At 37.7% G+C, this 14,937-nt stretch overlaps 2 protein-coding genes across 4 annotated transcripts in view; both read right to left on the bottom strand.

Annotated features, from left to right (window-relative positions):
* LOC107586273 (phosphatidylinositol-binding clathrin assembly protein-like) overlaps positions 1–304 on the bottom strand; it is an 11,064-nt gene extending 10,760 nt beyond the window's left edge. For all 3 annotated transcript variants that reach the window (XR_001609340.1, XR_001609341.1, XM_016273557.1), the window contains exon 1: positions 229–304. Coding sequence is in view for 1 of the 3 variants with exons in the window: in XM_016273557.1 (XP_016129043.1) it covers positions 229–276 (48 nt within the window). In the remaining 2 variants the exon portion in view is untranslated. The remainder of the gene's footprint in view (positions 1–228) is intronic.
* A 434-nt stretch (positions 305–738) lies between these two features.
* Positions 739–14,937, bottom strand: part of LOC107586274 (phosphatidylinositol-binding clathrin assembly protein-like) — a 21,462-nt gene continuing 7,263 nt past the window's right edge. Inside the window, exons 2-14 of the mRNA XM_016273559.1 lie at positions 10,165–10,307; positions 9,976–10,051; positions 9,525–9,627; positions 9,088–9,181; positions 8,709–8,820; positions 8,089–8,195; positions 7,962–8,003; positions 6,295–6,380; positions 5,984–6,107; positions 3,779–3,912; positions 2,723–2,814; positions 2,448–2,600; positions 739–1,097 (exon numbers count right to left, since the gene is read on the bottom strand). Of these exons, the coding sequence (XP_016129045.1) occupies positions 961–1,097; positions 2,448–2,600; positions 2,723–2,814; positions 3,779–3,912; positions 5,984–6,107; positions 6,295–6,380; positions 7,962–8,003; positions 8,089–8,195; positions 8,709–8,820; positions 9,088–9,181; positions 9,525–9,627; positions 9,976–10,051; positions 10,165–10,307 (1,403 nt within the window). The 3' untranslated portion in view covers positions 739–960. The remainder of the gene's footprint in view (positions 1,098–2,447; positions 2,601–2,722; positions 2,815–3,778; positions 3,913–5,983; positions 6,108–6,294; positions 6,381–7,961; positions 8,004–8,088; positions 8,196–8,708; positions 8,821–9,087; positions 9,182–9,524; positions 9,628–9,975; positions 10,052–10,164; positions 10,308–14,937) is intronic.

Below are 14,937 nucleotides of genomic sequence, written 5' to 3'. Positions count from 1 at the left end.
CTCACATTAAGCTATCATATGGCTTCAGAAGTAACAGAATAATTCGCACAATTGGAAAAAAATAAAATAAAAAATCTCGATTTGGATCGGCCCTCTCTGACCGATACCCGATCAGAGAAAAATGGCACTATCGGAGCCGATACCCGATATGAATATCCGATCGGCGCATCCCTAATAAAAATAACTAAAAGAGAAAATACAAAATACAAAAATCACAGAAATACTAACCATGCCATATCCCATCATTCCTGTAGGTGTTGTAGCAGGGAAAGTCATGATAGATGGTGGCTATAAAACAAAGAAAGACTAATAAGAACACTAAGTTCATATGTGATTCATTTCATTATATTTGCTCTGTTCCAAAAACCTTAAAACACCTTATTTTAGCAAAATCCCAGAATGCACTTCAGTGAGCTCAGTTAATAAAAGGCAGACAAGGCAATAAAAATGTCAGTTATTTAAAAATTTCTTTCCAATAATCTGAGTAGGATTGATTAAAACAGTTTAATGTAATGCAAATGTATTACTTAACCAATGTTTGTGTGCTGTATATATTTAAGTACTGAACTGTTAGTTTAGCAACATGCTAATTTCAGATGCTACTGAAATCGATTGTTCAGTTGAGTCACCTCTGTAGAGCGTTTTTGTGTCTGCTGCCTATATAGTGTTCTAAATTGAACATAGGGGGATAGTTCACCCAAAAATGAAAATTCTGACATTAATTATTAATTCGTTTGGGAGATGCTGGACCATAGACGGCTGACCAAACGAGTCTGACAGGCAGGCAGGGAGAAGGAGAAACAACACGGCAAGCATTACAGACATAAAGACATTTGAGATTCAGAGAGGATTAGTAAAGAGCGTATTTAAACAGCAATATTAAGACAGCCATGTGCAGAAGGCAAACAGCATCCAGCAGGGATCATCAGAGGTTAGTCCCTGTACACTGCTTCAGTGCTCCTATGTTTCCAGACAGAGGGGAAACATAGGTGGGATGGTTTGCATTATGGTACCTGAGATTAAGTGCTCTATCCGCACAGTGCGTTTGTAACTGGTTGATACAGATGAACTTGAATCAATAAAGGGATTGTACTGATCTATGGTGGAAAAGGAAAAACAATCATTCACTTATAGCTTTATAGTTTAACTATTAAACCTTTACAAAGCAAAGGTAGACTGAGGTGAAAACTGGAATGAAATGCGTGATTTTCTGACCAACTTTTGTTGTAGAACTCTTCAGAATGTTTCATAAATAATATATATTATGATTAGTTGCTGTCAAATTATTGAAATATTTATTTGTCAGGTTTTATATGCCGGGTTCCACTCATGGTTTATATTTCACTTGCTGACCTTTGATAGTTATTAAAATTGCATCTTGCAAAGTCTTAAAGAAGAGCATTAAATATTTTCAATTTTTAATGTTTCAGTAATCGCACGTGTTAACGTATTATCTTTGATAGCCCTACTTTTATATATTACCCTTAAAAAGTCTGGGTTCCTTTATTTTTATGAAATTAATATTTTTATTCAGCAAGGATATATTAAATTGACCAAATGTGACAGTAAATATATTAACAATGTTTTAAAATCTATTTCAGGAAATGCTGTTCTTTTGTACTTCCTATTCATCAAAAATAATTCAAATAGAAATATTTCTTAAGCATCAAATTAGCATATTAGAATGATTTTTGAAGGATCATGTGACACTGAAGACTGGAGTAATGATGCTGAAAATTCAGCTTTGCATTACAAGAATAAATTACATTTTAAAATATATTAAAATAGAAAATGGTTATCTTAAATTGTAATAATATTTCACAATATTACTGTATTTTTGATCAAATAAATGCAACTTTGATGAGCATGAGACTTTCAAAACATTAAAATATTCTTACAGACCCCAAACCTTTGAGTGGTGATGTATTTAACTTATTCTTTGTTCTTCAAATTTGGATATTATCATAAATATGCTGAAAGTTGGGCAAAGTAATCTATTCAGAATGTAGTTATATCATCTTGTTTATTTGACTTTCTATACACCCAGTTAACATGCATTTTTCCAGTTGTTTTAGTCTCACACTACCTACAACCGCTTTAATTTTAGCTTTAAATCAAGATAAAAACTGTAATTAATGAAACAGCCCCAGTATAACAAAGCCAAAACAAAGCTATATGTGTACAAACATTATTTGAGGGGTATCTATAGTACTGCCACCTAACCACCATTTAGTCTCCAATTACAGACTGCATTCTTACTCAGACGCTGAGCTCAACTGTAAGAACGATGTGGCCGAACTTAATCAGAGGATTCCTGATTTGACACAAGGGGATACTGTGCATGCGAAACAACGAGGGACTTTCAGCGACCAGAAAAACTCAAACTAAATAAACACTTTGGATGGGTGGATGGGTGGGTTGGAAGAAAGAAACTAAAGCGTGTTTACCACCAAAAATCTCATGACCTGATGTCCTAGAGGAGAAACTAACACCATCTGATGTCATAACGGGTAGATGAGCACCATCAACAACAAGTTTGGTTAGGAAAGGGTTTAGGTTTGGAATGGAGTCATCTACAGCTTCAGAAGAAGAGAAAGGATCTGAGCAGGCAAAAGGAGAGAGAGAAAGAGTCGAACAGGAGGACATTAGAATGAGACTCAAGTTAACACAGAAGGCTACAGCATGCTGAATCTCTGAGACAGTCTCACGCAAAAGGTCTCACCTCCCCATGCCGTGGCCACAGAGGGTCCGGGCTGCATGCTTGAATGAAAGTTAGTCTGCAAGTTGAAGAGGTCACTCTCCATCTTCAGGGCACTGAGGATCAGAAAACAAAACAAAAATGACTTAATCCCCAACCGATTTAAAGGGACAGTTCCCCCAAAAATGAAAATGACCCCATGATTTACTCACCCACAAGCCATCCTAGGTGTATATGACTTTCTTCTTTCAGACAAATACATTTGGAGTTATATAAAAAAATGTCCTGGCTCTTCTAAACTTTATAATGGCAATGAATAGTGGTTGAGATTTTGAAGCCCAAAAAAGTGCATCCATTCATCATAAAAAGTGCTCCACGCAGCTCCGGGGGGTTAATAAAGGCCTTCTGAAGTGAAGCAATGTGTTTGTGTAAAAAATATCCATATTTAAAACTTTACAAACTGTAATCTCTAGCTTTCGCTAACTGTCGTACGCACGTTCACGAGAGAGTGGCGTTCCAGTGGATTATGTAGGACGTAGGCGTAGCGTAAACTCCGGTGAGAAGTGACGAACGCAAAAGCGCAGAGGACAGAGCAAAACCAGTCATGTCATGAATTAGAAGTACAAAACGAGAATTTGTAAAAAAAAAAAAATATATTGTTGAAGGCTTTCAATAACAGCCAAGAGGTTTTCCTTTGCTGAAAACAAAACAAAACAAAACTCGCAAGACTAGCATATTCTGACCGGAGCTTAGAACGCTGGAACGCCACTCTCTCATGAACGTGCATATCACAGTTAGCGGAAGATAGAGATTACGGTTTATAAAGCTTACAAAAAAGCATTGATTAGTTTCAGAAGGCCTTAATTAACCCCACGGAGCCATGTGGAGCACTGTTTATGATGGATGAATGCACTTTTTTGGGCTTCAAAATCTCAACCAGCATTCACTGCCATTTATACAGCTTGGAAGAGCCAGGACCGTTTTTAATATAACTCCTATAGTAATCATCTGCAATAAAAAAGTCATATACACCTAGGATGGCTTGAGATGTCACACTATGAAGTGATTTGATTGGCTAACCCATTGGAGCAGCTGGGAGTGGAGAACAGGTCGATGGCAGGAGCTGTGCTGATGCATGCTGCTGTGGTGGAGACTGGAGAAGTGTCGGTCGTGGCAAATGAAGGCCTCTTGGAGAGCTCCTTCAGCCTCTGTTCCTGCTTACAAGAAGCCAAGAAACCTTTTAGACAGGAAGGAGCCATCTGATTGGCATGGAGAATAACCTACCAACCACTTTTCATTCATTAGTGTGATGTTTTGAGGATAAATTTGAAATGTGATACCAAGCTTATTCAGATAATTGTTTTAACAATTATCCGCCTTAAAAAAACCTGTTAAATATTATTCAAAGTAGGGCTGCACTGTATTATCAAAAATTATAATTGTCGATTATTCCCTTGAAATTGTAATTGCGATTAATTACAAGTGGTTTGGTTTTTACTTTAAATTTTAAAAAGCATGGTATTATAATGTTGTACTAAAACTAAAATTAAGACAATGGAAAAAAAAACTTAAAAAACACCACATACTGTACATTATTGTTTCTCCTCTATGCCCCGCCTTTCTGAAACGCATCGATTTTTACAAAGCTCATCGGCCTGAAAAGCGAGGTGTGCTCTGATTGTCCAGCTATCCAGTGCGTTATGATTGGCCGAATACCTCAAGCGTGTGACGGAAATGTTACACCCCTTACCATACTGTGATGCCCTGTCCGGCTGGAGCGATGAGACAAAAACATTAAAACCCATTATAAACGAGGCATTTGTTGCATCCAGTGGGGACATAATTACGGATTATAATTACTTATACTGTCTTTTTACGCATTGCATCGCACTGCGTAAACATAAAACCATGTCTGCATTTGTGATCAGAGAAATGACAAACAACAAGCGCTACTCTACACTGCTCAAAACTCGCGTTTGAATCGTCAGTGGCAAATTCTTTATATATAAAAAAAAACGTACTTACAGTCGTAAGTCAGAACAGCAGGCATTGTAGTCTACTCTACCAGGATCAGGAAACAGTCCTCCATAAAATGTGATGCACACATCTGAATATTTGGGTTGAACTGTTCTGGAACAGTGTTGTAAATACAACTTAACCACCGATTTCTAGTCGTGTCCTCTTTTGGAAGGCTAAACAAAGTAGTTTCGCTTTCACAACGAAACACAGCGTCACACACGGCGGCCTTGAGTGAGCGGAGGCCTAGAGTGAGCGGCGGCCGGCGGATTCGACAAAGGAGCGTACGGGGGGCTTGCGGCAACCACATGTGACGACCCCGGGCTGGACTCCGCTTCGTCCACGGTGAAAGCCGATCCGACGATCCACAGTGCAAAGTTGATGTATTTCCTCAGCGACCAGCATGGATCAGCTCCAGGCATGACGAAGCGGATATCGTCCTCTTTTGGAAGGCCAAACAAAGTAGTTTCGCTTTCACAACGAAACACAGCGTCTTCACGATATGGCGGCAGCAACAATACTACAGCGAGAATAAAAGTTATGCCTTCTTTCTTTGAGTGAACATTTGGGCGGCGTTATGCAAATCTTCCCACATTGTGATGTAGACATGTGGGGGCGTGTTAGAACGAGCCGTTTTAGGTAGGCGTGGTTGACTCTTAACTTTTATAAAGAATATCTCTTTGGATTTGAGACTTTAGTCTTTGCAACTTTACAGATCTTCTTTATGCACCAAGAGCTTGTAACACTTCAAAGAGAAAGGAAAAATTTAAATCGCATCATATGACCCCTTTAAGCATCTTTGGCCTTGTTGTTTGGGCTCTGCTAATAAAGCAATCCAGTTTATGGTGTTAATACATTAGGCAGGTGCAGGTCACTATATTTTGGTATGTATCTTACTTCCAAGATAACACATTTGGATTTAAGTGTATTATGGGCTTGTTCTTATTTGCTGTATTTTTTTTTCATGGCAAGATCTGGCAACACTAATGAGTCAAATCACACCTGGTTTACAGTGATTTCTTGCATCACGCACACAGAAGGGAGACACATTTCTGATACAAATTTAAATACATCATTAACAACTTGTTGTTCAGTTCGTTTCAGCACACACGGTGTAGAATTTATGTAAATACAGTTTTCACTACCTGAATTTTTTCTGAATTTATTGAATTCACACACACACACACACACACACACACACAAATGTACAATGCAGAAGTATATACAGTATTGTCCAAATGTGTGCACATACAACTAGAAAATATGTACCTTTAGAGCTTTCAATCGTGCCTGCTCCTCCTCCAGAGCTGCCTGCTTTTCCCTTTCATCCACTTTGGTGAAAGACATGCCAGTGTTGGCCAGAGATGACACAGCATTGGAGAGTGTGCTTGCCCTACAAAAGTCGGGGAGAGATAAATTGGGCTTCTGTGAGTATCAGATATACAGAGTATACAGAACTCCTGCATTTGTCAAGCACAAGCTCTTATAAGTTAGAATCCATCAAGTACTGTCAACATAATGCATCTGTTAGAACTTATTAATTTGTATTCAGCTCTGAATGTGACACATGAATGGCCCACCTGCTGGCGGCGGTGGAGTCCTTCACCTTCTTTCCTTCTAATGAAGCCAAGTGTTGCTCCAGGGCATCCAAAAGACTGCTGGGGGCCTGGGGGAATGCACAAACATTTACTCCGGAATGCAGCACTGACTGCATCAAGCCTCCAATGAAAAGACAGTAAATAGCTTATTTGCAATAAGAATTAAACAGTGCAGAGGAGTGCAGAAAAGAGTCAGAAAAGTACTTACACACACGGTAAACTGAAGGTGGACAGAAGGTGGAAAGATAAAGGGAAATACAGAATATAAAGGTGGTCTTGGTCAGACATATAATGCATGAGTTTCAACTCTACTCTTATATAAGGCTATGGTATTTGCATTGGATAATAATCTGTCCTTTTCATGTGTCCATGTTTAACATTTGCCATTATGACTTAGATGTTAATGTATATACTAAACAGTTCTCACTCCCAAGGTGTCAAATACTGCTGCTTTGGTAAAAGCCCTGCATGTCACTGTATAGAATGATGCATCAACATTATTATTAGAATCATGAACCCAAACTCTCAGGAATATACTCATCATCTGAAATGTGTTTGTGCTTTAATTGTACTCTATATGAAGGTTTCTCGTACCTTTGGACAAATAATGTACACTGACTTTGCCAATTGTTTGTGATTACCATTTTTTAAATCATTTTATAGAGACTAAATTTAGAGCAATTTCTAACCTAGGAAATATTTTAGAGCTGAGCATAAGCAGAAAAAATATATATTCACTCTAAAATCATGTTAAGATTTCTATGGCCTGATATTTTTAAAGAAAATAATACTTTTAGTCAGCAAGGATGCATTAAATTGATCAAAAGTGACAGTAAAGGCATTTATAATGTCAAAAAAGGTTTCTGTTCTTTTGAACAGTTCTATTCAAAGAATCCTGAAAAAATGTATCATGCGTTCAACAAACATCGATGATAATAATAATAATAATAAATGTTTCTTGCACCAAATCAGCATACTAGAATGATTTCTGAATGATCATGTGACACTGAAGACTGAATTAATGCAGAAAATTCAGCTTTGCGATCACATGAATAAATAATTTTTTATATATATTTTAAAAAAACTAAAGGTTTTTAAAAATACCTAAAGTTATTTTTAAATTGTAATCATATTTGACAGTATTACTGTTTTTACTGTATTTTTGATCAAATAAATGCAGCCTTGTGAACATAGGAGACTTTTTTCAAAACACATTTAAAGGTCTCACTCTAGATTTTTGAAACAGTAATATATTGGCATACAGATTTTATTTAAATTAAATTTACAAACTACACAAAATGGCTCCAACGGCTCTATCTGAGTGAGAACCTGTTGCATATTCTGAGTCAATATACTTGTCATAACTGTGGAAGTCATGATTCTACTATCTCTATTATTGTAATTATTATTCTGAAATCTCCACTGAGCCCATGACACCTTTATTTGCTGTAGACAGGGAAAAGTTAAGACAGAAAAGCTGAGAAATCTTAAGTGACATGTGCATCCTAATGACCTGCATGCATCTTTAAGTCAGAAATGCATTTGTGCAAAGTAACGTAAGAGAGAAAGCAGAACAGTTTCAGAGAATACTCAGGATAGTTAATAATGCAGAGCGAGGTGTTAAAATCTGAATAACAGTGTAGTCTTACCTGAGACAGGTCAGGTATGTCCCCGCGGTCTATTCCCACCTGCTGTGAGGTGTGTAGAACAATTATGTTACATGGCGCTCTTTTAATGAAGTCCCTTGCTAACCAGAACAACACATGAGAATCTCACCTCTGCCACTTTGAGGAACTCCGAGATCCGTGTCATACGAGTAAGGAATTTCTTATAAATGTCCAAACCCTCTTTGCACTGGACTTTTTTCATATCAAAATACTTTTCTGTAAGAGGTAGATGAATAGGTATGCATTACTAATCAGCACTATGCTGTTATCTATGTGTAGATTATATCTGCATTTAGTATAGATTATAGATTATAGATTATAGACTCAAATTTTGGCCAGAAGCGATGGTTTGAATTGCCTTGATTCATTTGTTTCTTACAAACACACAGCTTTTTACTTCACAAGATGTTAATTGATAGGCTGGAGTCATGTGGATTACTTGTGTATTATTGTGATGTTTTTATCGGCTGTTTGGACTTTCATTCTGGCGGCACCCATTTACTGCAGGGGCTCTATTGCTAATGCTAAATTTCTCCAAATCTGTTTTGATTTGGCCTGAGGGTGAGTAGATTTTCAGCCAATATTAATTTCTGGGTGAACTATTCCTTTAAACAAATATTTACCTCAATTCTGTAATGTGCATATTTCATATAAAGTGAAGAGAGTGCGTTTATGCAATAATTTGTTTACTTATTTAGAATTGTGATGAAAGCATCCTGAAAAACCTACCCAGTAAGTTTATTATCCCTTCATTGTAAGCTGCAAAAAGTCGGATGGAGTCTTTGAAGAGAAGCATGAAGGCTGCATTGATAACCCCATTGGTAAGTTCATTGGCATTGACCTGGACGAGAAAAAAAAACAAAAAAAAACACATTTTCAAAAATATGCAACACAAATGCTTTGCTTCTACAGAGTATGAAGCATGAAGGCTGCATTGATAACCCCATTGGTAAGTTCATTGGCATTGACCTGGACGAGAAAAAAAAACACATTTTCAAAAATATGCAACACAAATGCTTTGCTTCTACAGAGTACATATTCATTACATATATTCATCAGTCATTTTTATCAGTGAACATGCATGTATATAGATCAACCGTCAGCTTACATTGAAGTCAAGAAGGGCATCCATCTGGTTCTGTATAATGGGGATGGTTTTAAGAAGCTTCTCTGTGTTCATGGTTCTCATCACTCCGTCCACCCTTAAGTTAAATATTTTCAAATATAGGTCAAATGACATTAGGGGAATCAGTGCATGGAGGTTTAGTGGATGATCCATTCCAGCACAATGACTTCAAGCACTTAATGCAAGCACTTCAAACCTAGTGCTGCACAAATCCCCCTCAAATGATTTAGAACAAAAACTACAGCTAAGGCTAAAACAACTTTGTATCGAGTGCACATTTTGCTGGTGAAATTAATCACTGTTTGAGTTACATAATGCACTTAATGTAAAATTCAGCACACCAGAGAAAGCAGGAACTAGATACTACCTTTAGATTCAAAGTAATTTTATAAAATGTATAATAAAAATAAATATCCTACCCACGCTTTACTTTCGTGAAGTCAAATGCCACCTGTCGATATGAAACCGCTTTCTCATTCAGATATCGACTATACCTCCGAATGAATGTTGACATATCATAACCTAGGGAGACACCAATAAATAGCACAGTTAAGAAATAAAGTATTTTATTTATAACAAATGATAAGGAGTAGTTGCTAAGGATCACAGAGGAAAAGTGCTACAATCAGGAAAAGGGAATTTGAAATGTTAAATTAAAACTATAAAAAAGTTAATGTTAAATATTATTATAAAACAAATTACATTAATTACAAAGGAAAATAATGTTATTAGAACATAATATTAAATGTTATGCTGTAAAATAAATGCTTAATTTGCAACTATTTAAATAATGCATCCAAAGATGAGCATAAAAGAAAAATGTAACCTCTGTAGAGCCTGAAATAAATGTGAAATAGTTCAATACTGTACCTTGTAGACCACTTTTGTCCAGGAAATTACTGAGGTTGAATAATGTGTTCCTAGAGGCCAAGTACTGAATAAATCGCTGTAACCAAAATAATAAAAAAAAAGGTTTGATGCATAGAATTATTTGCAGATCTTTATTAGCGCATGGAAAAAAAAATTTCAAAAGTGGACAGGTCTCCCACGGTCACGCACCTCGTTTCCGTATACCATGAGGTGATGTGTTGTGATTAGAGACTTAAAGACCACGACCCAGCTGGTGTTGGTGGTCCTCTCGAACAAAGAGTCTGCCAGCTGAGGAATGTTCACATTCATCTCATTGGTACAGTGTATCAGGTCTACAATAGAAATAGAGATTTCCATTAACTACTGCAATTAATAACTAGGTGAACAGGCAAGATCTGTAGTCAATGCAGTGAACTGGTATATAGAGCTTAAAATGCAATAAATCAAAGGAATGAATGAATGAATGATGCATTTATATAGCGCTTTATTGTGTATTGTTGTACACCCAAAGCGCTTAACAATCATGTGGGGGGGGGTCTCTCCTCAACCACCAACAGTGTGCAGCATCCACTTGGATGATGCGACGGCAGCCACAGGACAACGGCGCCAGTGCGCTCACCACACACCAGCTACATGTGGAGAGGAGAGAGAGTCATAGAGCCAGTCAAGTGGTTGGGGATTATTAGGATTATTGACAAGGGCCAGGGGGGCAATTTGGCCAGGACACCGGGGTTACACCTCTACTCTTTACGAGAAGTGCCATGGGATTTTTAATGACCACAGAGAGTCAGGACCTCGTTTTAACGTCTCATCCAAAAGACAGTGCTTTTTGACAGTATAGTGTCCCCGTCACTATACTGGGGCGTTAGGACCCATGCAGACCACAGGGTGAGCACCCCCTGCTGGCCTCACTAACACCTCTTCCAACAGCAACCTAGTTTTCCCAAGAGGTCTCCCATCCAGATACTGACCAGGCTCAACCTAGTCTCGCGTAGCCAGACCTTCAGACTGACGGCTGAAGGTCTGGAATCCATGGCAGCTTTCATTGCCCGACATGTCAAACAACCAATCACAGTTTGTTTCATTTATTGTCACGTTTCGGGGCATGGAAATGTCACCACAATAACAGACCGGTGTGTAAAACTCTCTGACGTATTTTAAAGATTCTATGCTGCGAACTTTAAATATTTCACACTTTTGAAACTCCAGCGTTTAGTTGATCCTGATAAGCGTTCGTCGTCACATTTGTAAACACGACGGCTTTCTTCTTTCGTGAGAGGTTTTGGCGTCACGGCATCTTTGTTTCCAGGCGGAACGTTAAAGAACGCGACACACACGTCTCCCGGAAATCATGTAGAATTCAACCAATCTGATGACGACTTCGACACTCCTGAAGTGTTTCCACTTTTGTGTCTCAGATGCATCAGACGTTTAGCCAACGGTCCGTGGGCATGAAGTCTGAGGCTGAGGCTGAGACTAGGCTCAGACGCAACCAGTCTTGGGCTGCAGGGTGATATGGCTGTGGCTTACGGTAAAGCATTACCATGCATTTATAACATAAAAGAGAACAATAACATCTCCATTCAAACACAGCGGTGTCTCGTTTATGAATGAACTGCGTTTTTAAACGAATCTAGTAGTCAGTGATTCATGATTACCCATTCATAAAGACAGTCACTTGCTTCATTCCTGAATGAATCAGCCGTTCGAATGAATCAATTGAATGAATGATTCAGTGATAAAATCAGTGATTGTCGCCACCTGCTGGCAGTTTTAGTTACATTTTTAAAGTATCTTTTCAGTTCTTTAAATCATTTAATATTTCTATATTCACATTTTTTTTTAAATTAATCTCAACATGAATTTATGGATGTAATTGCACTCATGCCATCTCTGATCCTCATTAAATGTCTGAAAATGCACCTACAAGCCACTTTTGTGTTCTCTGTACAAATTAATTGTAATACTGATTTAATTTGATTAGTAACTTATTCTTCTTATTCTACTTGTTCTTATTCTATGGTATCAATGTCTGACTATAACACTATTGTCTGATTTTGCTCTAGTCGTAGAAAATAGTTTGAAACAAAGTCACAGCTCAGCCGCTGCGCATCTCCATTCAAACACAGCGGTGTCTCGTTTATGAATGAACTGCGTTTTTAAACGAATCTAGTAGTCAGTGATTCATGATTACCCATTCATAAAGACAGTCACTTGCTTCATTCCTGAATGAATCAGCCGTTCGAATGAATCAATTGAATGAATGATTCAGTGATAAAATCAGTGATTGTCGCCACCTGCTGGCAGTTTTAGTTACATTTTTAAAGTATCTTTTCAGTTCTTTAAATCATTTAATATTTCTATATTCACATTTTTTTTTAAATTAATCTCAACATGAATTTATGGATGTAATTGCACTCATGCCATCTCTGATCCTCATTAAATGTCTGAAAATGCACCTACAAGCCACTTTTGTGTTCTCTGTACAAATTAATTGTAATACTGATTTAATTTGATTAGTAACTTATTCTTCTTATTCTACTTGTTCTTATTCTATGGTATCAATTAGAATTTTTAAAACGCTTCTAAAATAGAATTTTTTAAAAATTTGACAAAAGATGACATACTTTTAATAAAGTTAGAAAAATGCCATTACAAAGGTAAAAACAAAATTCCACTGTAAATCACTTTAAGAAGTCAAATATCACCTCGTAAAGGGAAGGCTAATTTTTTTATAAAATTTTGGATTATTGATTAGAAGGTGCTCCTAAATTTTTGACTGTGCTCCTAATTTTTTTAGGAGCATAAGTGCTCCTAAAAAGAAAAATAAGCGTAGAGCCCTGTACTGTATAAGCATTTCTACATATAAAATGTGCTTTAGGGATGTTCATTTTAACCGGTTAACCGACCGTAAGAATTTTGACCGATTAATAGAATCAGTTAAATGATTTAAAAAGTAATTTAATTATTTATTTTTTCAGTAATTGATCAAAGTATTTAAAAAGGTTTGCTGCATGGTTAAAATACGTTAATACATTAAAAAAAATGTGTTTTATAGCGATAATAGAGATAGTGAAATAGGCCTAATGCCGACACGAAATGTTTACAAACATTATAATAAACACTGTAAACATAGCTAGGCTATTTTAGTTCCCCTCACTCCACAACAAATCCTTTCAATTAACAGTATTTAGAAAAGAACAAGAATTAAAAATATAAGAAGCTATAGCAATATAAACAACAAGCCAAAACGAATTCATTTAGGCTAAAACAAAACTGAAACCAACGTTAGGTCTCTCATTCCACACAAAATCAAATGTTTCCGTATTTGCGTATGTATTTGAATGGCACATTATTATTTATTATGTAACCTACTTCACTCGCGTTCCAATATCCACGTAAAACAAAATGTTTTGCATAACAACACGGCGGTACGGTGATAACACTTAACGGCACAGATTTTACTACATATTTTTTTTACTACATAGTGGCCTAGGTGTAAAATGCACGGCCCGCCACTGTTAAAGCCTGTGTTATACTTTCCGCATGAGCAATCCGGACGCATACACGGACAGTGCAGTTGGTGCTCTTGTAGCCTACTGACATAAAAAATGGGAGGCACGCGGATGTCCGCACAGAGCCTCTGCGCACACTCACCAATGACGATTTTTACGTCACGCAGACCACAGCGGACCCTAGCAGACTCGCGCACGCAGAAAGTATAACACAGGCTTAACTGTGTGTGTGCATGCGGTACCGGCACAATCACTTTAATTTTTTCATTCTAACAGTGGAAGAAACTACTCCTTTTAGTCCTAAAGATAATCAGAATTGTAAAAGGTTTGCCTTTATTTGTGTACATTCACAATAAAAACAAATCTTTGTGCTTTTGTAAAATAAGCCTAAAGAAAAATAGGATGCCGAATAAATAGGCCAATACGAAAAACATAATAAAGCTAGGCTATATATACAGTGGGTACGGAAAGTATTCAGACCCCCTTAAATTTTTCACTCTTTGTTATATTGCAGCCATTTGCTAAAGTAATTTAAGTAAATTTTTTTCCTCATTAATGTACACACAGCACCCCATATTGACAGAAAAACACAGAATTGTTGACATTTTTGCAGATTTATTAAAAAAGAAAAACTGAAATATCACATGGTCCTAAGTATTCAGACCCTTTGCTGTGACACTCATATATTTAACTCAGGGGCTGTCCATTTCTTCTGATCAGCCTTGAGATGGTTCTACACCTTCATTCGAGTCCAGCTGTGTTTGATTATACTGATTGGACTTGATAAGGAAAGCCACACACCTGTCTATATAAGACCTTACAGCTCACAGTGCATGTCAGAACAAATGAGAATCATGAGGTCAAAGGAACCGCCTGAAGAGCTCAGACACAGAATTGTGGCAAGGCACAGATCTGGCCAAGGTTACAAAAAAAATTCTGCTGCACTTAAGGTTCCCAAGAGCACAGTGGCCTCCATTCCTTAAATGGAAGACGTTTGGGACGACCAGAACCCTTCCTAGAGCTGGCCGTCCGGCCAAACTGAGCTATCGGGGGAGAAGAGCCTTGGTGAGAGAGGTAAAGAAGAACCCAAAGATCACTGTGGCTGAGCGCCAGAGATGCAGGCGGGAGATGGGAGAAAGTTGTAGAAAGTCAACCATCACTGCAGCCCTCCACCAGTCGGGGCTTTATGGCAGAGTGGCCCGACGGAAACCTCTCCTCAGTGCAAGACACATGAAAAAACACCTGAAGGACTCCAAGATGGTGAGAAATAAGATTCTCTGGTCGGATGAGGCCAAGATAGAACTTTTTGGCCTTAATTCTAAGCGGTATGTGTGGAGAAAACCAGGCACTGCTCATCACCTGTCCAATACAGTCCCAACAGTGAAGCATGGTGGTGGCAGCATCATGCTGTGGGGGTGTTTTTCAGCTGCAGGAACAGGACGACTGG

The sequence above is a fragment of the Sinocyclocheilus grahami genome, unplaced genomic scaffold, assembly GCF_001515645.1.
Source record: "Sinocyclocheilus grahami isolate Dianchi unplaced genomic scaffold, SAMN03320097.WGS_v1.1 scaffold79.1, whole genome shotgun sequence".
In the NCBI taxonomy this organism is placed as follows: domain Eukaryota; kingdom Metazoa; phylum Chordata; class Actinopteri; order Cypriniformes; family Cyprinidae; genus Sinocyclocheilus; species Sinocyclocheilus grahami.
The sequence above is the reverse complement of the archived record's forward strand: the minus strand, read 5'-3'. Positions and strand labels throughout refer to the sequence as shown.